Source organism: Schistocerca cancellata, chromosome 5 (assembly GCF_023864275.1).
Source record: "Schistocerca cancellata isolate TAMUIC-IGC-003103 chromosome 5, iqSchCanc2.1, whole genome shotgun sequence".
NCBI classification, from domain to species: Eukaryota; Metazoa; Arthropoda; class Insecta; order Orthoptera; family Acrididae; genus Schistocerca; species Schistocerca cancellata.
The window spans coordinates 274,702,798-274,725,413 of record NC_064630.1 but is presented as its reverse complement, the minus strand read 5'-3'; the positions used below and the strand labels follow the sequence as shown (position 1 = coordinate 274,725,413).

Sequence of the window (22,616 nt, the reverse complement as noted above, 5' to 3'; positions counted from 1 at the left end):
TCCCACAATAATGCTTCTCAATTAGCGGAAGCACATCACAATTGAGAAGCATTTCCTTTTTTTTGTCTTCGCATTGCGATATCGTAATATAAACAAAGTCAGTAAACTACATTAACAGATGAGGTTTTGAGAATTATATTTTAAACATTTCTACCAATCTTACTTTCAAGTGGGAGGAGGTTACGAAAACACACAACTGACAACATTCAAAATTTCTCTAAAAACTTGAAAGTAAAAAAAAAAACAAAAAAAACTGTAGGTACTGTTCTTATGTTGTAAGTATTTCCTGTATTAAGAAATAGTAAAGTTTTGTCTGTTATGAGTTAGATGATGATGACTATAATATTGTCCGATTATATCGCAAAATATCGATTTTACCGATGCATCGATTCGAAACGTCTCGTAACTAATACAGCTATATCGATGTTTAGATATATTGTTGCCCCATGTCCCAACCCTAGTCTGAATTGCAACTGTCTGTGGGCGTATTTGGTGAAGTAGTAGATGCAAGACAAGACACAGTTTGTTTACACCAGGCCAGAGACTCGACAAAAACAACAACCTTTACTTCTAGCCACCTTTAAAGTGCGCTCTGCCTTTCGATTCCAAGAAAAACACAGAATGATGGCGAGCCTTTAAATGTTTCTCTAATGTCGAGAAAATTTTGTGGCGCGGTTCAGGCTACGTTAAAGCATCGTGTAACCCGCGGGCAGTCGCTAGACACCGGGCACTGTGCGCCGGACAGGTACTCACGTGGGCGGCGATCCTGGGCTCGGTGTGAACAGACATGCCGGCCACGGCGTCGGCTCTATCCAGTGTCGGCGAGGCAGCTCCCAGACCACGGGCAGCAGAAGGCGCACGGACCCATCGCGGGAGCGAGTGCAGGCAGTACGGAGGGACAGATGGACGAAGCGGAATGCGAGCGCGACGGCCGAGCAGCGAGCAGCGGGAAGCGGGAAGCGGGCGCACTGGCGACTACCGGACTACTGGACTAGCGCAGGCCGCAGGAACGCGCCGCGCTGGCCCGGCTTGCCTAGCGCAGCAGTGATAAGGAGGCGCAGCGGCAGCGGAGGCCAGCCTTCCTTCCTGGAAGGCTGTGGGTTCCGCAGGCCCGCGCAGCGCCGCAGCCCGGAATGTGTCGTGCAGCCGCGCGGTTCGCGCGACGCGTGGACTTCGCGCGCACGATCGTTATTAAACCGTCCTCACACGGGTCGTGTTTCTCATTGCGAAGCACGCCAGACGTGGTGTCCGCCGCTATATCGGCCGCTATTAAATGACCTACCACATCTCACGGAATGCTCAATCGTCGTGATTTGCGATCTCAGCGCGCTCCAGCGGCGGTCTGCGGGGAATGGTGCGGCCGCAGTTTCTTTACAAAAATGGACGCGCGTAAAATGGCTGCATTAACTCTGCTAACGACTGTCGAAGAAAAGCGGAGGAAATCGCAATGACATGAACAACGAATAATGCTGTAAAACGATCTGACATACATACAAGTACAAATTAGTCCTTAACTCAGTTGAATCTTCATCCCATCATCATTTTAAATTGAATACATAGTGTCTAATGTCGGTTTGAGCATACGTAGTTTCCATATTCTCGATGTTGCATTGACAACTATCACTCTGAATAACGTATTTAATCACATACATTTCCAGATTCGTTTCGTAATTTTATTTGAATAGAAGAATTTTTCTTAATTTTATCCATTGTTTTCGTGTTTCGTCCGCGACTGTTTTACTTTCGTAAAATGAAGAACAAACCACCTTCAGTCACAAGTTGTGTTTATTTACTGCACTATGCATTTCGAGCCTTGGAGGCTCATCTTCAGGTGCTTTTTAGTGATTTACATCAGTTTTTATTTTTAGTTGTTTGCCTATTGATATTACATTTTTGTGTTACGACATGGTATATTGTAGATACAAGTTTAACAGCGTTAATAATATGAAACTAACTTACAGTTTAACATTGTATGATGTCTGCTTCAGTTGTGCAGTTGGTATAGACAATACACATATTTAATTTTATAGTACATACATAGTCACACACTTTTTCGCACATTGTAGTAGCAGAACGTAAACATGCCAAAGATTCTCGTTCATACAGATGTTCTACATCTAAATATAATCGATTTCCTTGTTAAAGAATTTTTTTCGAAACTGCTCGCGATAACTGAAAAGGATATTTTCCAACAAGATAAAAACACGAGGCAGTCCATAAAACCAAGAGACAGGTATACATATTTTGCACAAAGTTTTACATAAGGGTAAAAACTTCCACTATGTAACTTGTGTTTACTTTCTGACACAGACTTACAGTTCTCAAAATGGTTCAAATGGCTCTAAGCACTATGGGACTTAACATCTGAGGTCATCAGTCCCCTAGACTTAAAACTACTTAAACCTAACTAACCGAAGGACATCGCACACATCCGTTCCCGACGCAGAATTCGAACCTGCGACCGTAGCAGCAGCGCGGTTCCGCTCGGCCACAGCGGCCGGCCTTGCAATTCTGTTTAGATTTCTGGCTACTGGGGAAACATTCCAATCGTTATTCTCTGCAAACAAGAACTACAGCAGATACATTTTTTACGATAAATAACATCGACTACTGCAGGCAATAATTTTATTAAATTATTGAGAAGGACACAGAATCCTTTAGAGAACAAGCTGCTACATTGCGCTTCACAGCATAGGATGCTATCAACCGAGCCAAGACTTCAGCACGGCAGGGTGGCCTCACTATATGGTACACACTGTCTACATACAGTATCTGCAGATATTATTTGATATTTGACCATGACAAAATGTATCAAAACGGTGCGCTTTTGATAGATTATCATTGACCCGTAGCTCTGAAACGGTATACCTGTATTTTCGTAGCATACAAGTTGTAACAATAAAAACGTTAAGTACAGAAAGCCTATATCAGCCGATCTGTAGTTTCCTGCCATTTTATTATAACAAATCGTAGCTAAAATAATGTGTATTCGAGAGACCCTCAATTTGCTGATGCTTTGAAACACCTTATATTCATACCATGTACTCTGTGATAAAGGGAACCAACCAAATACGTAGTCTATCTCTTTTTCAATATAATATGATGGCTCGTAAGTTCTGCTCTTGCGGTAAAACGATGTCGCATCTCATTGGCCACGTTCTTCTCCTAGAGGCAAAATCTGACATGTCAGAATCGTCATTTCAGGTTCCGCAGTGTAATGGAACGTGGAGTCCCACGCTGTGACGTCACCAGTTCCTCGTTCACGTGCGAGATGACCCTGCGTGCCACTCAAGTTCACTTAAAGGGGGTGGGCTGTCATGGATGTCATGACCTCCCCCAAAGAATCTTTCATCGAAAGTGTTTATGTTTCTACATACACTGCCTGACAGAAAAACTGAAGCACCGTAGACATAATTGGATATCATCGTAACTTCGCACATGTAGCTACACACCATTGTTTTGAGTGTAAATGATTGGAGCTGCAGTGCTCTGTGACAGATAGAACGGCCGCCAGAGTGTAGTAGTGTTGCTCGTCTTTGGTACTGTTATTGACTACGGCATGAAAGAGGCTGAACAACGGTAGAAGTTGCGTGGTAACTATTAAGGACACAGAGGAGCACCTGACAGAATTTGAAAGGGACTTCACTATGGTCTTCATTTGACCAGATGGTCGAGTCGTGCAACAGCCAGGTTAATGGGGCATTCGGATGAGACAATGACTATGTTCTACTGCATGGCAAAGTGATGTGATATTCCTGGCTGTGGCCGCCAGTATTTTATCTTGCTAGAAGCTCGCCTTGATGCAGCTTGATACACCTAAAGTAGCATGCGTACAAAAGTGGGGTGAGGTACAAGCAGCAGACGCTACAGTATGCACTATTCTCGTGGGAGAGTCCGCCAGTTGTACTGAACTTGCTTCTGATTGGTAGGCACATTCAGGTGCTAGGCGCCAAAACGCCTAACACTTTCGAGTCTCTTTGTCGCGCCTGGGAAGCGAAGTACTTCGGCTGCGGCAGTCAGATTGTTTCGGGCGTTCTGAAGGTCCGGTCACGCAACTCCACTTCGGGTGTTCTTCAGAGCCGGACGTGTATCTCTGTTTCGGACGGACATGTCGTACTCTAAATGGGAAGTTGTCAGAAAAGTTACCGTCCTATTAAGAAAGCTATGCCGAGTGTTGTAGAAGACAGTGTAAAAAGTGATACTTTAAAATATAAAGAAATGTGATACATTAATGAGAGGTGCCATGTCACCTACCATCATTGTCAGTACTACAGATCTTGCCCTCTGTAGATACAGTGGCATCCCACACAAAAAAAGCACAGGTTCAAGCTCGAGATGACAGCATAGCAGCCTCCGCCGAAGAAGATCCCACGACTGACGAGCTGTCTTCTGCGCTGGGTACACAACTTTAGAACACGTCTGGTTGGTGGAAAGAACGGTTAGGGACTCTTATTCAATCTCTGCACACGTCTCCAGCTTCCAGATCTGACTTCCAACTCGACAACGTGTAATGTTATAGTCAGGGCAGGTTTACCCATCGTCACGTTTCCGGTCGACCACGTCTGACCACCACAAGGGAGGATCACCGCATCGTGCTCCAGGCACATCGTAACCCCTCCACAGCTGCACCTGCCATCCGAGAACAAGGAATGGTCTACCAGAAACACTGTGTGACATCTCGCACCATTGGTCGGAGACTAGCAGCAGCCAGACCAGGGGATCATCGTGCCACGCGTAGGCTGCCGTTGACACCACAACACAAACTGATATGTCTGGAGTAGTGCAGTGGTCAGGACGGATCGACTGCTGGAGAATTGCGTTGCGTTGTGTTCAGCGATGAATCGCAAGTATTGCGACGACATCCGCAGATGTTCCATTCTTTTAACGTTTTGGGGAGTCGCAGCGGTGCAACTCCTTGCATATAGAGCATGACTTCGGGTCACGGTTGGAAATGACCGAAAGAGAGAGAGAGAGAGAGAGAGAGAGAGAGAGAGAGAGAGAGAGAGACAAAACTCTGATGGCACAACGATACGTCACAGACTTCCTGCGTCCTAGTGTGTCATTTCGTGTGTTACTGCGCACGCGACTGTATCGTGGTGCTATTTTTCAACAGTACAATTGTCGTCCACACATGACACGTGTCTCTATGAACTGTGTGGGTGATGTTGAGGTACTCCTGCGGCCAGCATTGTTAAAGGTAAATCTATGAAAATTTACATTTGGCTTCTCACTTACAAAAAAATAAAAATGTGTTTATCTCTTTTTGGAAATTCAAACCCTTTGGTAGTGAACTGAGGGATGAAAGTTTTTATGTAAATATGACATTGTACAAGCAATTTTGAAGCTAAACCTATGAAAATTTCTATTTGGCTTATCTGTTAGAAATTAAACATACGCATGTCACTCTTTTTGGAAATTCAACCCGTAAGGAGGTAAAATAGAAGGTGAAACGTTTTGCGAAAATATTTCATTACGAAAGCATTTTCAAAGCTAAATCTTTGAAAATTGGTGTTTGGAGATGAAAACACCTATTTCACTGTTTTTGGAAATTCAACCACTAATGGTAGGAAATAGGATCAGACTGATTCACTGACTCATTATCGCCCAGCCAAAACCGCTACGGATAAAAACTTGAAATTTGGATACTGTAGGTATCCAAATTTGGAATACTGAAGGTGTCGTTTAAGAAAGAATTTTTCGAAATTCCTACATTAAGGGGTTTCAATAGCGATGAAGATTTTTTTTGTAAAATGTCGCTACTAAGGTAATTTTGAAGCTCGACTTACGAAAGTTGGTATTTAGTTTCTCGGTCAGAAATAAAGAAATGCGTGTTTCAGCATTTGCGGAAATTTAATCCCGTGGGGGTGAAATAGTGAGTGAAAATTTCGTATATCATTATTAAAGAAGTGATAAAGTATATTTAAAGCTACATCAATGAACACTGGTATTTGACTTCTCGATTACAAATAAAAAATACATGGTGAAGTGTTTTTGGACATCCAACCACTAAGGCGATAAAATGGTAGGTGGAAGTTCTTTTGAAAATAAACAAGTAACTACTAAATGATTCTTAAGGCTACTTCTATGAAACTGGTATTTTTCCTCGGTTAGAAGTAAAACAATACGTGTTTCAGTCTTTCTGGAAATTCAGCACCAAAGGGTGTGCTATAGGGGATGAAATTTGTTAAGAAAGTATTTCGTTCCACTACAGAAAGTTCAAAGCTAAGTTTATGAAAATTGGTATTTCACTTCTCGGTTGGGTACAAAGAAATATTAGTTAGGGGATGAAAGCTACTACGGAGATATCTCCACAAGAATGCAAAAAGCTTGGTAAACAAAAACTTTAGGCTTCAGCTTCCAGAATCGCTTTGTGGTCAGAAGCTGTTGTTGTGGTCCTCAGTCCGAAGACTGGTTTGATGCAACTCTCCAAGCTGCTCTATCTTGTGCAAACCTCTTCGTCTCCATGAAAGTACTGCAACCTACATCTTTCTGAATCTACGATTGTATACATCTCACTGATTTTTACCCCCGAAGTTTCCCTCCGGTACTAAATTTATGATCCTTTGAGGTTTCAGAATGTTTTCTACCAATCGATCCCTTCTCCTGGCCAGGTTGCGCCACAATTTTTTTTTCTCCCCAATTCTATCAGTACCTCCTCATTAGTTACGTGATCAACCCATCTAAACTTCAGCATGCTTCTGTAGCACCGGATTTCAAAAGGTTCTATTCTCATCTTGTTTAAACTATTTATCGTTACTCTTCCTCTTCCATTCATACACTCCATACAAATACTTTCAATAGAGGGCTTCCTGACACGTAACTCTATACACGATGTTATCAAATTTCTCTTCTTCAGAAACGCATTTCTTGCCATTACCAGTCTACATTTAACATCATTTCACATCCTCTCTTCTTCGGCAATCATCAATTATTTTGCTGCCCAAATAGCAAAACTCTTCTACTAGTTTAAGTCTCTTATTTCCTAATCCCCTCAGCATCACCTGATTCAATTCCACTACATTTCATTATCCTCGATTTTCTTTTGTTGATGTAACCTTATATCCTTCTTTGAAGACGCTGTCCATTCCGTTCAACTACTCTTCCAAGTTCTTTGCTGTCTCTGCCAGAATTACAATGTCATCAACAAGCCTCAGAGTTCTTATTTCCTCTCACTGGACATTGATTCCCACTCCAAATCTTTCTTGTGTTTCATTTACTGTTTGTTCATTATACAGATTGAATATCATCAGGGATAGGCTACAACCCTGTCTCACTACTTTCTCAACCACTGCTTCCCTTTCACGCCCCTCAACTCTTTATAATTACCATCTGATTTCTGTACAAATTGTAAATAGTCTTTCGCTCTCTGTAATTTACCCCTGCCACTTGTATAATTTGAAAGTGAGCATTACAGTCAACATTGTCAAAAGTTTTCTCTAAGTCTACAAATTCTATAAAAGTAGGTTTGCCTTTCTTTAATCTATTTTCTATGAGAAGTCGTAGGGTCACTATTGCCTAGCGTGTTCCTATATATCTCGGGAATCGAAACTGATCTTCCCCGAGGTCGGCTTCTACCAGTTCCTCCTTTCTTCTGTAGATAATTCGTGTTAGTATTTACAACTGTGACTTATTAAACTGATACTTCAATAATTTGGACACATGTCAGTACCTGATTTCTCTGGAATTGGAATTATTACATTCTTCTTGAAGTATGAGGGTATTTCGCGTGTCTCATATATCTTGTTCACCAGATGGAAGAGTTTTGTCATGGCTGGTTCTTTCAAGGCTGGCAGTAGTTCTTACGGAATGTTGTTTACGCCCGGGCTGTGTTTCGACTTATGTCTTTCAGGGCTCTGTCAAATTCTTCACGCAGTATTATATTTCCCATCTCATCCACGTCCTCTTCCATTTCGATAATATTGCCCCAATCCATATTCACCTACTACGTTTCCTTCTCTCCCTTTTCCTACACTCGAATTCCAGTCACCCATGACTATTAAATTTTCGTCTCCCTTCACTACCTGAATAATTTCTTTTATTTCATCATACATTTCTTCAATTTCTTCGTCATATGCAGAGCTAGTTGGCATATAAGCTTGTACTACTGTAGTAGGTATGGGCTTCGTATCTATCTTGGCCACAATAATGCGTTCACTATGCTGTTTGTAGTAGCTTACCCGCATTCCTATTTTCCTATTCATTATTAAACCTACTCCTGCATTACCCCTATTTGACTTTGTGTTTATAACCCTGTAGTCACCTGACCAGAAGTCTTGTTCCTCCTGCCACCGAACTTCACTAATTCCCACTATATCTAACTTTAACCTATCCATTTCCCTTTTTAAATTTTCTAACCTACCTGCCCGATTAAGGGATCTGACATTCCACGCTCCGATCCGTAGAACGCCACTTTCGTTTCTCCTGATAACGATGTTCTCCTGAATAGTTCCCTGCCCCGAAATCCCAATGGGGGACTATTTTACCTCCGGAATATTTTACCCAAGACGATGCTAACATCATTTAATCATGCAGTAGAGCTTCATGTCAGCGGGAAAAATTACGGCTGTAGTTTTCCCTTGGCTTCACTTGTTCACAGTATCAGCACAGCAAGGTTGTTTTGGTAGATGTTACAAGGTCAGATCAATCAATCATCCAGACTGTTGCTCCTGCAACTACTGAAAAGGCTGCTGCCCCTCTTCAGGAACCACACGTTTGTCTGGCCACTCAACAGATACCCCTCCGTTGTGGTTGCACCTACGGCACGGCTATCTGTATCGCTGAGGCACGCAAGCCTCCTCACCGATGACAAGGTCCGAGGTACGTTCGGGTAAGACCATGCTTATATGGCCTTAATTAGGGTGAAAAGCTTAGAAGGTGTTGCTATTTGTGAACAACATAAAAATTCGATTAAGCAAAAACAATTAAAGTTTCTGCTGGCCTTACGGTTTACGCGAGCGAAGCAGCGAGCGCTAAGCTAGTTCTCAAATACGACGACTGGTTGCGGTACATGTATCGGCCTATATGTATTGTTATAAAAGAGTCACGGAAAACCTAGCTTTCAAAATGGTTAATGATTACAGTACCGTAGTGTCGGGTCGGCTCTGTACGAAGAGGGAAGAAGGAACTTACACTGCGTTATGTAGGCCGGTATATCTGAATAGGAAATTCGAAGATAAGCCGGGATAATTGTACAAATTCTAATACCTGAAAAAAAAAACGCTGATATGACTAAGAAACATCCCAAAAAAACTAACAGAAACATAATAAAAAAAGAAAGTAATTTGCAGAAGAGTACTTCTACGTTGGTCGGTTGACAGCTAGTGGAGGAAATTAGTATCTGATCCTCAAATACTTACCAGTCATTTTAGCAGTACCTGATACGCGATAAGAGAATCAGATCACAAAAGAGCAAATTAAGACAAAAGATCTTCGACCACAAGAAGAGAAAAAGATGGTGAGACAGGTCAATCATATTGAGACTCTGACTAAACAGGCACTACACGATGCCTCATATTTCAAACGAAACATTAATGTAGTTCAAAATTATATTATTTCAGTGCCGTAAAGCCCAGTGGAACTACATTCCTCTTATACACTAATGTTCAGAAAGAAATAAAATACCTTGAACGACTAGAGATAGGACGTTCATATTCACAGGACATGTACATTAGTATGTTCTCCAGAAATGATTAGCATTTGAATCATGTCGGCCGGCAGGTTCAAGGTCAATATCGATATCGCGCCGCATCCCCACTTAGCGGTAAAATGTGCGTGCAGCTCTCGTTGTCGCTATAAACCGAAGGGAATGGATCAGGGTTATTTTAGCAGATGTGCAGGATGCCTCGCAGACGTATGCGCGAACCGTACGCTCAAATCAGCGTGATTCAAAGAGGGCGCATTATTAGTATGACAGAATGTGATGCAACCATCCGGTAAATTGCTGCTAATGTGGGCCGAAGAGTTTCTGCAGTGCAATGGGTGTGTGCAGAATGCTTTACGGAAGACCGTAGAAGACGACGAGATGTGTCAGGTCTGACCACGCTCACGATGCCCCGAGAAGATCGACACCTCATCCGAATGGCACTGCAGAACAGATCTGCGTCCTCCTCGGCTCTGGTGCAACAGTGGAACACTGTAACACATCGTACATTGCCAGGGGTGACAGTCTGTCGCCGTTTATTACGGCATAGCTACCGTGCGCGTCGTCCACTTCTCCGCCTGCTTTTGACGGATGTGCGGAAATAGGCTACAAGGCAATGGTGTATGGAGCGACGTCACTGGGGACAGGAATGGCATCAAATAGTGTTTTCGGACGAATCCAGGTTTTGTTTGTTTGAAAATGATGGCCGCATTTTGGTTCGCCGCAGACAGGGGGGACGGCATCAACACTGGCTGCATTCGCACAAGATATACAGCGCCAAGTCAAGGTCTTATGACGTGGGGCGCTATTGAGTACAACCACAAACCACAGTTGGTGCGTGTCCAGGGAACTGTGACCAGTATGACCTACGTGAATGACGTCTCCACAGCACCCCAGACGTCATTTTTTCAGCAAGAGAACGCACGACCATATGTTGCTGCACGAACACGTGCCTTCTTGGTGTCACAGAATGTCAGCCTCTTGCCCTGGCCCGCCAGTCCACCAGACCTGTCGCCAACCGAAAATGTGTGGGATATGGTGAAACGACAGGTGTCGCGCTGTGAGCCAATGCCAACTATCACAGCTGAACTTTGGAAACAGGTGAATGCAGCATGGGTGGCTATACCACATTTGCACCTTACACACGTCGATGCCATCAAGCATGAAACAAGTTATCAGTGCTCATGCCGGACTCGTTGCCTACCAGGAAACAGGACACATGCTGAACCAAGGTGACTGAACATACTAATATACATGTACTATAAATATGAACGTCATGTCTCTAGTCGTTCAAGGCGTTCTGTCTTTTTTTTAACATGAGTGTATTTAGAGCCAAGTAGCAGCATACAATAATAAAATCCAAATCATTTCAACTTTTCGTATGTTGCAAAAAATTTTTTAACTTAGGATCGGATGATGACCTCCGTCGAAACCGGTCATCCAGTAAAATGTTTTTTAGCAATCTTGGCTTGTGTAGTTTTCTTCAATTATTATACATTGCAGAACATTCAATACTGACCATGTCAGGAATATGTTCTATTTTTCCGTTGCAATGGGACCAGACGTGTAAAGAATTTTTCTGTCTACTGCCATCTTACTTGTGATTATATTTGGCTTTTCTTTGGCTGTCTTATCATTTCAGCCACAGATATATAATTAATGCAGGATGTCATCTCAAATACAGATATGCTCGGGTAATGCCTCTGTCTAAAATAAGACCTAAATTGAGGCATCAGAAAAACACTGAGCAAGAAACGTTAGCATATGTCAACGTTGGCACTTTCTGCTGTCGTGAGGTGAGATGGATTTTACTAGCTCTTTGACTGTGTAATTGCGCCTTTCTTTTTTTTTTTTTTTTTTTTTTAACGAACTGAAAATACGCAATTCGGTAACGCCGAAAGAAAATGTTAGGCGAATCACGAAGCCTTCAAAAATCTACCCCACGAGACTCATTATAGGCCCACTACAAGAGCAGTAACAGATGAAATTTGTTCATGAAATTCAACTTAATTGCAATAGGTATAGATGTACTACCTAAAGCGACATATGAAAATATGTGCCGGGCGGGATTCGAACCCGGATTTCCCTTTAACTCGAGTAGTATTCTTACCACTTAGGCTACCCAAGCATATTCCCGGGATCGACCCAAACTTCTGTATGTCACACTGCTATCTATTTCTTCTCGTGGATCATTAATTCATTTAGCCGCACTCGCACATCTCGGGTTTCCCGTGCAGGTTTTTAGAATCAAGACAACGAGAAGTCACAGATTATTGCTGTAATTTTCGTGCCAGCGTCGACATATAGTACCGATTCTTGGCCCAATATATGTCTTTCTTTTCATCCGAGATATTATCTAAGCATACATGTGGTGCAGACAGCATGTTGCATTAATTATAAATCTTTGGATGAAATAGGTTAACCGTCACAGCAAACCGAAATGTAATAAACAGGCAAGGTAGAACTGCTCGTAAACATTATGTTACACTATCAATAATCCAGTGTTCACATATCCCAAACACAAACACAAACATTCAACTGTATTTTGATTGGAGGGGAACTTCGTTAATCATATTTTGTGCAAGCATAAGCACAAAATTTTAAAAAGCCAAGATGTAGGCGTACTTGTTATAGGTTAACAAATTCAATGTCACACGTTCGCAAGGAAGGTAGGTTAGGATATAAATCTCATCAACGGCGAGGGCAGTAACGGCGGAACACACGCTCGGGCTAGGGAAGAGTAATAAGAATGGAATTGGGCGTGTCCTCTTCGAAGGATGAATCTCTGAATTTGCCTAAAGCGATTTACGGAAAAATCTAAATTTCCTGGAGGGGATTTGAATTGCCGTCCTCCGGAATGTGAGCCTAATAAATTAACGCTGCTTGAGTAGAGGACTTACGGCTCCACGTCCGTGTGGTGGAATCCCTGAGAATGTTCCTCTAAAACAATTTCATAAGCAGTGTACCCACGTATGCCGACATTCTTTGCCTTCTCTCCATTACCACTAGCGTAAGTCGCTCTCTGGCATACAGCGCACCAAAGCTTCTGCGAATCGGAGCGCGCTGTGTATCTGTGCTCCTTGCACTAGCAGTAGTAGTGACTTCAAAGGCGACGCCTGAGCGGCCGCCAGGTGTTCCCACGCGGAGCACCGGAAGTGCTGTCTGGCAGCCTGTCTACAGGCGCATCAGGTGGCGCCTACTCCGCGCGTGCTCACTCAGCCGAGTCTTATATTCCCAAGGGGCGTGGCCCACAGCCTGATCTGACGTTACCGTAGCTCTGCTAAATCATTTGCGCTCAAGCATTGTCACTACCAGTTGCTCTCTTTCTGTTCACCACCCGAACTACTGAACAGTCTATAAACGCCTCGATGTCGACGGCGCATTAAACTCTAAATTTATATATTTAGGCGACACTTGATGTCCAGAGAGATCAGTAAAATTTGGAATAGCAGTTTATTTGTAGTTTAGAAAGTGCCACAGCCCAGAGAAGTATGATGTAAAATGTCTCCGCTATCATCAGAAGATCTCAGGGAAACCCATGTTGTTGTAGTATTGAAGCACATGCTAAATATTTTTGCCCGTAATAACCGGTCTGAGGTGCAAAATTATATAGTTTTACATTATTTCAATTTCACATAAGAAAATTATCACAATTTTACTGACCAATGGAGCCGGCCGGAGTGGCCGTGCGGTTCTAGGCGCTACAGTCTGGAACCGCGAGGCCGCTATGGTTGCAGGTTCGAATCCTGCCTCGGGCATGGATGTGTGTGATGTCCTTAGGTTAGTTAGGTTTAAGTAGTTCTAAGTTCTAGGTGACTGATGACCTCAGAAGTTGAGTCCCATAGTGCTCAGAGCCATTTGAACCATTTTTGACCAATGAAGTTCTTTCTGTATGAGTGACAAGCCCTGATATATCAGAGAAAAGAAGGGAACCAGCATAAAACTTTTGCTATCGGAGCACAAAAAAGATGAATATGCTCTAGTTTAAAAGACTGACTACAAATTGGATGCCAGCTGCCTCTTTGTAATTTCGTCAGCACCTTCAAAAACTTTCCCAAAAATTTTGGGATGCGGGTATGTTCAAGCTTTTTTTTTGTTGAAAGAGAGACAGTGGCAGTGGAAAAGAGACAGAAAAGTGATATACTGGAAGATAGTAGACAGTGGTTGTGGTGTAGGAAGGCTACAGGAGACAATGGCAGCATGAGAGAAAAAAAGGGACATAGAGGCAGTGGAATATAGTTGGCAGTGACAGAACAGTGCCAGGAAAAGTGTAAAGCAGACAGTGCTAATGGGAGAGGAATAAAGAGAAGGAGATAGTGGAAGTGTGTGGGAGCCAGTGATAATGAGGGACAGTCTATGACAATAACAATAAGGAAGAGAGACGTAGTGAGAGTGAGAAGAGACAGCAGCAGTGGGAATGAATGAATGAGAAACTAGCGGTAAGAGAGAGCAAGGGAGACAGTGACAGCGAGAAGGGACGCTAGTAGTAGGACAGAAAAAAGGAGACTGGCTGGGCAGAAGCAATAATAGAGAGACACAAAGAGACAATGACAAGGAGTTGGGCTGAATGAGTTAGTGAAATGGGCAAGTGGGAGCGGTTGGGTATGAGTAACTTATAGCGATGGACTAGTGGGTGTGAGCTAATCACACTTAGTGGAGCTTGTGAGAGTGAGAACTGAGTTGGGTGTTGAAAAGGTGGTGAGGAAAGTAAATTGAGGCAACTGGCACTCCACTTTTCCGGCATAATGTTTTAGTACGCGAACAGGAGCCTATCTGCCTTTTTATGCTCCGACAGGAGCAGTTTTCGCTGGCCTGTTACGGGTAATGTCGGGATGGTTCTTTTGAGAAGAACACGGCTGGTTTCCTTCCTCAAACGGAGCTTATGCTCGGTCACTAACTTCGAGCCTTTGAATGCAAGATAATTGCTTCAGTTCTGAAAAACGCCATTTATTTTTACGAAACTTATTCGCAAACTGTGAATTCATTTGGCGTCAGATGTACTAGATATAAATATAAAATCTGTCAGCGACACACGAAACTTTTTGCCGGACCGGGACTCCAACCTGGATTTCCAGGTACGTCTCAAAGGAATAAGCCAGATTCACTAAAATGTGTTAAAAGTGTATTTCACTGATATATATGGATTAATAGTCAGTACTTTCGTATATACGTTCTTCATACCAGCTTGATTGTGTCTTGTAATGTCAAACACAGCATGGAGGAGACTGGTGTTTAACGTCCCATCGACAACTAGGTCATTACAGACCGAACAGAAGCTCGGATTAGGGAAGGTTGGGGAAGGAAATCGGCCGTTCCCTTTCAAAGGAACCATCCCGGCATTCGCCTGAAGTGAAGGAAATCGCAGAAAACCTAAATCAGAATGCCTGGACGCGTGTGTAAACCATCGTCTTCCCGAATGTGAGTGTGGTGTGCTAATCACTGCACCACCTCGCACGGTGACATAGCATGTCGTACGATGTTGCAATCTACAATCCAAAGAATGGTTTTGATGCAGCTCTCTAGGCTGACCCGAGCAGATGTCTTCACCTCTGCATAAATTTTAAATCTGTGAGGGCATTCTCAAAAGTAATGCCTCTCAATTTTTATATGAAAACTCTTACAGCTTTTTAAATAAAACAAACGTTATTAACAATCCACGTGTTTATTCTTCATGTCTACATAATTGCAGACCTCTGCCACTAGAGGGGTCCTAGCTGTAGCATGTAACATGGCGGTTTGTAACGTAACGACGTTGGTGCGTGATAGACAGCGTGCTGTAATCGAGTTTCAAATTCGATGAATTCGTCCACGCATTGAACACTCTCTCCTTCAGCATGATAATGCCCGACCACACACGAGCGCTGCGCATCTGCAACATTCCGGAGCCTTCGTTTCATTGTCATTGATCCATACAGTCCCGACTTGGCTCCATCCGATTTTCATCGGTTTTCTAAACTTAAAGAACGCCTGCGAAGACTTCACTTTGATAGTGATTAAGCGGTGCAAGCAGAGGTAAGGTTGTGGCTTCGCCAACAAAGTCAAACATTCTACACTAACGGTATCAACAAACTGGTCTGTCGTTGGGAGAAATGTGCTCGTTGTCAGGGTGACTATGTCGGCAAATAAATATGTAGACATGAAGAATAAAGATGTAGAATGCTAATAACGTTTATTTTTTGTAACAGGCTTTTAAGAGTTTCCACACAAAGAATTCAGAGGCATTACTTTTCAGCACGCCCTCATAGATCCATTTGAACGTGATTATTGTATTGAAGGCATAAAAATAATAACATAATAACATAATAATAATAATAATAATGATAATAATAATAAATCCCCACAGTACATTCCGTCATTATGATGCATCAAAAAGTGTCTCAACAACTCATACCTTCCTTTAGTCATGCCATATTCTCCTCTAATCGATTCAGTGCCTCTTCACTAGTTATATGACCTCCCCAATTAATCTTCAGCATTCTTTTGCAATACAACTTCTCGCAAGCTTCTGTTCTCTTCTCTTTTACGCTGTTAGCAAGAAGGTTACACTCCCGAGTTATAAAGCTATATTCCACGGTGATACACTTCTCTTTTTTGTAATAAGTTTACTTCGCTATCGCCACTCTGTAGCTTACATCCTGTTTTGTCATCGGCAGTTATTAACCAATAGAAAACCTCGTCTACGAGATTTAATGTCCCATTTATTAATCTAACTACCCAGCACATCTGACTTAATTCCGCTATACTTCATTACCATTGTTGCATTTTTATTCATGTTCATCTTGCAAATTCTTCTCATGACCCTAACCATTCCGTTCAACTGGTCTTCAAGTCCTCTGCCGTCTCTTAGAGAACTGCAGTTTCATCAACAAACCTTAGATGTTTTAACTTCTTCCCCCTGAAATATAACTGTTTTTCCATATTTCTGCCTGGTTTTTGGTACTTCTCGCTCTGTGTGCAAACTGAAGAATATGGGGGACTGCCTAGAATCTGGTCACTCTCCATTCTTAACTATTTCCTTCCCTTCATGTCGTTGGACATTTATAACAGTAGTCCTGTTGCTGCACAAATTTTATATAACATTTCGCTCCCTCTTTTTAATCCTTAATAACTTTAGAATTAAAAAAATTACTCATCGACTGGAAGGAAATCATAGTAGAAGATCTGAAGCTAGTTTGTTACACAAACTGAAAGCAGTAATCGCCAAACTTTTTCTTTTGACCCTGTCTGTAAATAAATATCAGGGGACCCGAGCGTAACGTTCGCATTATTATAATTTTAAATAATGGCAGTATTTGGAATTAGTATAAACGTTGGGGTTAAGGTAGCTGTGGAATTGAAGAGAATACATCATTAAAATGAACCGAACGTCGTGAAATAGTAATAAGAATATATTAACATCCTTGTACATATATTTCCAAGCACATAATTTTGAACAAAATTCTGCTACAATGAGCACGTTACGCCGTAGTAGCAATAGGTAAATCAAAATTCAAGGCGACAATGACAAATATGTTTGTCGTTCCGGAAAATATATTCGTTTGGAAACGTCAGCTTGAACGACGGACAGGAATAATGAACTACCGCAGTGGTCACGGTTATTATCTATGACAATTCTGTATGCAAATTATCGAGTTAATAAGTACATTAAAACAAAAAAATGACATTTTGTAACATGATAATACGAAAAGGAAGTCTCTTATTTGTGATTAATAATTTAGCTTCGTAAAATATGGGTATGAAACTGCCTTCAATGATGCCCTTTTGCCTATGATGGTTAAGGGTCTCTTATGTTAAAATTTTCCGCAAATAGTAAGTTTTTGCGCAAAATCGGTATGCAATGTCAGCAGGTGGTAACAAAAATTTTCTGATGATACCTGTACGATTAGCATGTGTTGAGAAAAAGGGATATTGACTTGAGAAATAATAGCCAATATATGATTATCGTGACTGATTACATTTAAAAATAAATGTGCATAAATGCGCTTGAATATAGCCCCACCTAAGAAAGCACAGTTCTGTCACGACATTGCACCTGCATCTGGCCAACAGCGTTACTGCGACTGTATTTGCATTTAGCTGTCTGTGTGATGGTTTGCGCATTTGTCATTACAGATATGTGCAGGTATATTTTCTGCACACCTCTGGCATTTACTTACATCGAATAACTTGTTCGTCACAAATCTTAAGCAAATTAAGCGACCTCTACGTCTTTTGGTGTCGTGTCAATGTATTAATAACACAGGGTTTTAATGCAAGAAAGTAACAGGCAGCTTTTTTTTCAGCCAGGAGGAGGCGTCTGTGGAAACCCTGCGGCAGCAGCTCACCTGCCGTTGCCTGCCTTTCACGACAGCCGTAAATCTGGAAGAGGTCAGCCGGTCACTGGTAGCAGCTGGTCGGCGGCGCGGAGATAGCTCCTGCGGCTACGCCGAGCATACCCATGCCTTCTTTCCTGTTTTTTTTTTTAATATACAAAGTGACTACCCAATTTTTCAAAATATTGATTCCTATAATGGAACACTGCGATTTTCATGCTTAGCAGCACGCGTTTCGAGAACTTATTCTCACTGACAAGTGCAAATATTTGCTTAAGTATTTTTTGCGATCCTCGCATGTGTATTGTTCTGCCTTTCTTCTACGGTGGTCATCTTTTTGAGGCTGTACTGCAATTCGAAAATCGGACAAAATAAATTTTGAGATGCATTTTACATGCTGATGTTAGAAATAGTGTTTTTGTCTGTCTGATTACACCGCAGATGAGTGTGAGTAGCAGTGTAATATTTGTTTTTTACCGCTTCGCTTACTCATGAAGTAGTCCAATCGATATCTTGTCGTTACTCCCAGTCTTTCTCAATTACTCTCTTTTGACGCCTGATTTTAAAAGAAGATGATTACAACAACCAGATGTAGCTTACCGAACAATTCTATATGCGTTCCCCTTCTCACGCTTTCCTTTCGCTACCCCGCAGTTATTTCGTATTGCAGCGCTCCAGTACTAGACGATAGTAAAATTTACATTGCTCTTCACTTTTTAGATTAATTACTGCCTTCTTCATTTACTGTGTCTGTTCTGTCTTAATAAGCTTGTATCTTGGTTATTGTGGTTGGATGATTTCTTTGGATTCTCAAAAGTCTAATCCGGTCACTGCGTTGCTCACAGTAGTCTATACTGTTAACGGCTTTCCTGTTCTTAATGTTGCCTGAATATTTTACAGCTTTTGCCCATTGTAGTGTTGTTATTACCGCACGGCCAAAAATCCTCTTTCCATTTCGGCTCATTAATCGACACAAAATCTAATTTTAACTCAAAGAAGGTACAGTAATATTAATCTAAAATGCGTATTAATATCGGTCCACGTGTCGGCAATGTAATCGTAAAGACAATACGGCTCATAATACAGTGCAATGTACTCGCGTCCATGAAAAATACCTATTAATTAGAGAGGGCAGTACCAATCGCAGGTTGGTGGGTGTTCTTGAGTATTATGTAAGTCTGCAGGCTTTCGTGGCCGTTGTCACTGAAGTTAAAATCTTCTGGGTTATTAGGCCGCCTCATGTTTCTTTTAAAATGTTCTAGCAGTAGTGGACACCAAAAGATCCTGAAGAAGATCCCAGCAGAGGGGTCGAAACGTCGAACATTTTAGAAGAAACATGACGCGGCCTAATAACCCAGAAGATTTTAACTTCTTGAGTATTGTTCATCAGTACTCGACCCATAACAAACAGGTTTAACAGAAGAGAAAACCCAACGAATAGTGGCGCGGTTCGTCACGACATCGTTTCGTATGTGCGAGGGCGTTGCGGAGATGCTCAACAAACTCCATTGGCAGTCGTTCGAGAGAGGGGTAGTGTATCATGGAGAAGGTCACTGTTGAAATTCAGAGAGGATACGTTTGAAGAAGAATTGGCGAATACACTCTAAATAAATAAATAAAATAAAACAAACAGACGCATCACAAAGGAATTATCCGAATGGCGCAGAAATCGGTAGATGTGACGTACGTATACAGCAAACAAACGATTACAGTTTCAGAAAAGCTGGATGATTTATTCCAGAGGAGAAGCTTCACAAATTGAGCAAGTCAGCGGGATTAGCCGAGCGGTCTCAGGCGCTGCAGTCATGGACTGTGCGGCTGGTCCCGGCGGAGGTTCGAGTCCTCCCTCGGGCATTGGTGTGTGTTTGTCCTTAGGCTAATTTAGGTTAAGTAGTGTGTAAGCTTAGGGACTGATGACCTTAGCAGTTAAGTCCCATAAGATTTCACACACATTTGAACATTTTTTGAGCAAGTCAATAACATGTTGATCCACCTCTGGCCCTTATACAAGCAGTTATTCGACTAGGCACTGATTGGCAGAAGTGTTGGATATCCTCCTGAGGGATATAGTGCTAAATTCTGTCCAACTGGCGCGTTAGATCATCAAAATCCCGGTTTGATTGGAGGCAATGCGCACAATGCTCCAATCGTCCTCAATTGGAAAGAGATCCGGCGACCTTGCTAGCTAAAGTTAGTTTTGGCAAGTGCGAAAATAAGCAGCAGAAACTCTCGCCGTCTGCGGCGGGCATTATCTTGCTGCAGTGTAAGCCCAGGATGGTTTGCCATAAACGGAAACTAAACGGGCGTAGAATGTCTTCGATGTACCTCTGTGTTGTAAGAGGTCCGCGGGTGACAGTCAAAACGAATGGCAGCCTAGAAATACCGGTTACCGGGCCGTATGGCGGGCGACTGCCAGGTTCGTACCCCATCGCTGTTTCGGGAGTCTCCGGACACATGCTCGCTGGTCGTCGGAACTCAGTTCCACTCGGGACTCGTCACTGTTGACGATTCTACTCTATTCAATGAGATTCCAGGCCGAAGACGTGTCTGGAGACACCCTGGACAGCGGTGGGACACCAACCTGACAGTCTTCCGCTATAGAGCCCGAGAACCAGGCGTGATGGTCTGGGGCATTTCTTTTCAAAGCAGCACTCCTTTAGTTGCTATCAGCGGCACCCTTACAGCACAGCGGTACGTCGCCGATATTCTAAGCCCCGTTTTGTTGCCATTAATGGAAAGGAATCCAGGACTTATATTTCAGCTAGATAATGACCGCCCGCACACGGTGAGAATTTCTGTTGGTTGTCCTCGTGATTGCCAGACCTTACCGTGGGGTGAAAAGTCGCCGGATCCCTCGCCATTTGAGAATGTTCGGAGCATTACGTGCAGGGCCCTCCGACCAGCTCGAGAGTTTAACGATCTAACAAACCACTTGGACGGAATTTGGCCCGTTATCGCTCAGGAGGACAGCCAATCAATCAATGCCAAACCGAATAAATATTTCCGTATGGGCCAGAGGTGGGCCAACGCGTTATGTACTTGCTCAATTTGTAAAGCTCTTTCTCTTGAACAAATCATACAATTTTTCTGAAATTGTAACCGTCTGTTTGTACGTACATGTACATCACAGCTACCAGATTTCCATTCGATTTGGATAATCCTCCGTGGCGCATTTTTTTTTTTTAGCTTGTCTATTGCTCCTCACATGTATGTTCCGGGAAATGAAGAAGACAACAAATTAATCAGAGAAATCGGAGCTTATACAGAAGTGTACCAGCAGTCGTTCTTTCCACGCAACATTCCAGAATGGAATAGAGAGTGCGGTAAATAATATTTGTACAAGAGCTAACCTCCGTCAGGCTTACGAAGTATAGATGTAGCTGTAACAAAAATTTTCATCCCAAGTCTTAGCGTGGTGGCAGATATCTTGGGTTATATTTGGAATCTCTCCAAAGAGGCTTACGAGGTAAGAATAACGAGTGTCCGAGGAAGAATTATCAGTATTCAGGGATATGACAGGAATTATCATTTGAAGTAAAGAGCCGGCCCCTGTGGCCGAGCGGTTCTAGGCGCTTCAGTCCGGAACCGCGCTGCTGCTACGGTCGCAGGTTCGAATCCTACCTCGGGCATCGATGTGTGTGATGTCCTTAGGTTAGTTAGGTTTAAGTAGTTCTAAGTCTAGGAGACCGATGACCTCAGATGTTAAGTCCAATAGAGCTTAGAGCCATTTGAACCATGTTTTAAGTAAAAAACTTCATTAACATTTGCCTTTTCCGAGTGTTTTCCGAGATAGAACACATTTAATTTACATTTCTATTTATTTTCTGTATTTCTCAATAGATTGTCAGGCTACACAAGTGCACATGTACAAGAGACAGCAAACATTACAACATGAGTTTTACAATGCATCAATTGAAAACTTCATACATTTCACACATTCACGTCTAAGCATTATCGTATACATCACATTACAGCTGTTGTACTGTTCAGAATAAAAGTTCGATTATTCCACCGTCAAATTCAATGTATTTGTGCACTGGTGTGCACTAGTGGGAGATCATGTTCTGTTTCTTGTCTGAGTACCTCTGCACGTTCCCTTATGGGGGCAGCAGCCTCCATGATACGACCAAACAGTTCATCTGTTCCAAGTTTCGCAGGAGAGCTTCTTGAAGTTTGGAAGGTAGGAGACGAGGTACTGGCGGACGTAAAACTGTGGAGACGGGTCATGAGTCGTGCTTGGATAGCTCAGTTGGTAGAACCCTTGCCCGCGAAAGGCAAAGGTCTCGATTTCGAGTCTCACTCCGGCACACAGTTGTAATCTGCCACGAATTTTCATATCAGTGGACACTCCGCTGCAGAGTGAAAATTTCATCTCTGGTATTCACCAACCGGTCTAATTGAGACATAATCATTAGCGTCTCCCAGAACCGATGGATACATATTTTGTGGATACGCGGCTTTCAAGTCTGTAATGACTTCTGTTACAGGGATAATTCTGGAGGAGAGGGACAAAACTGCGTTCAGCACTGAGGCACTACGCCGGAACAAAGGCATGCTTTCACAACAACAAGGAGTTCCTTGTCCGTGTTTGTCCAATACACAGAAACACCGTTGCTGCAGAGAAAGATGGTGTCAGACGAGCCGTTGTCCGTCGCGTCGCCTGC

General features: G+C 42.6%; 1 protein-coding gene across 2 annotated transcripts in view; it reads right to left on the bottom strand.

Annotated features, from left to right (window-relative positions):
• LOC126187587 (band 3 anion transport protein) overlaps positions 1–22,616 on the bottom strand; it is a 588,329-nt gene that overhangs the window by 388,755 nt on the left and 176,958 nt on the right. The window contains exon 1 of one of the 2 annotated variants that reach the window (XM_049928767.1): positions 754–804. The exons of the other annotated variant lie outside the window; for it this stretch is intronic. Within the exon in view, the coding sequence (XP_049784724.1) occupies positions 754–789 (36 nt within the window). The 5' untranslated portion in view covers positions 790–804. Of the gene's footprint in view, positions 1–753; positions 805–22,616 lie in introns of those variants that run through there. 2 annotated transcript variants of the gene reach the window in all.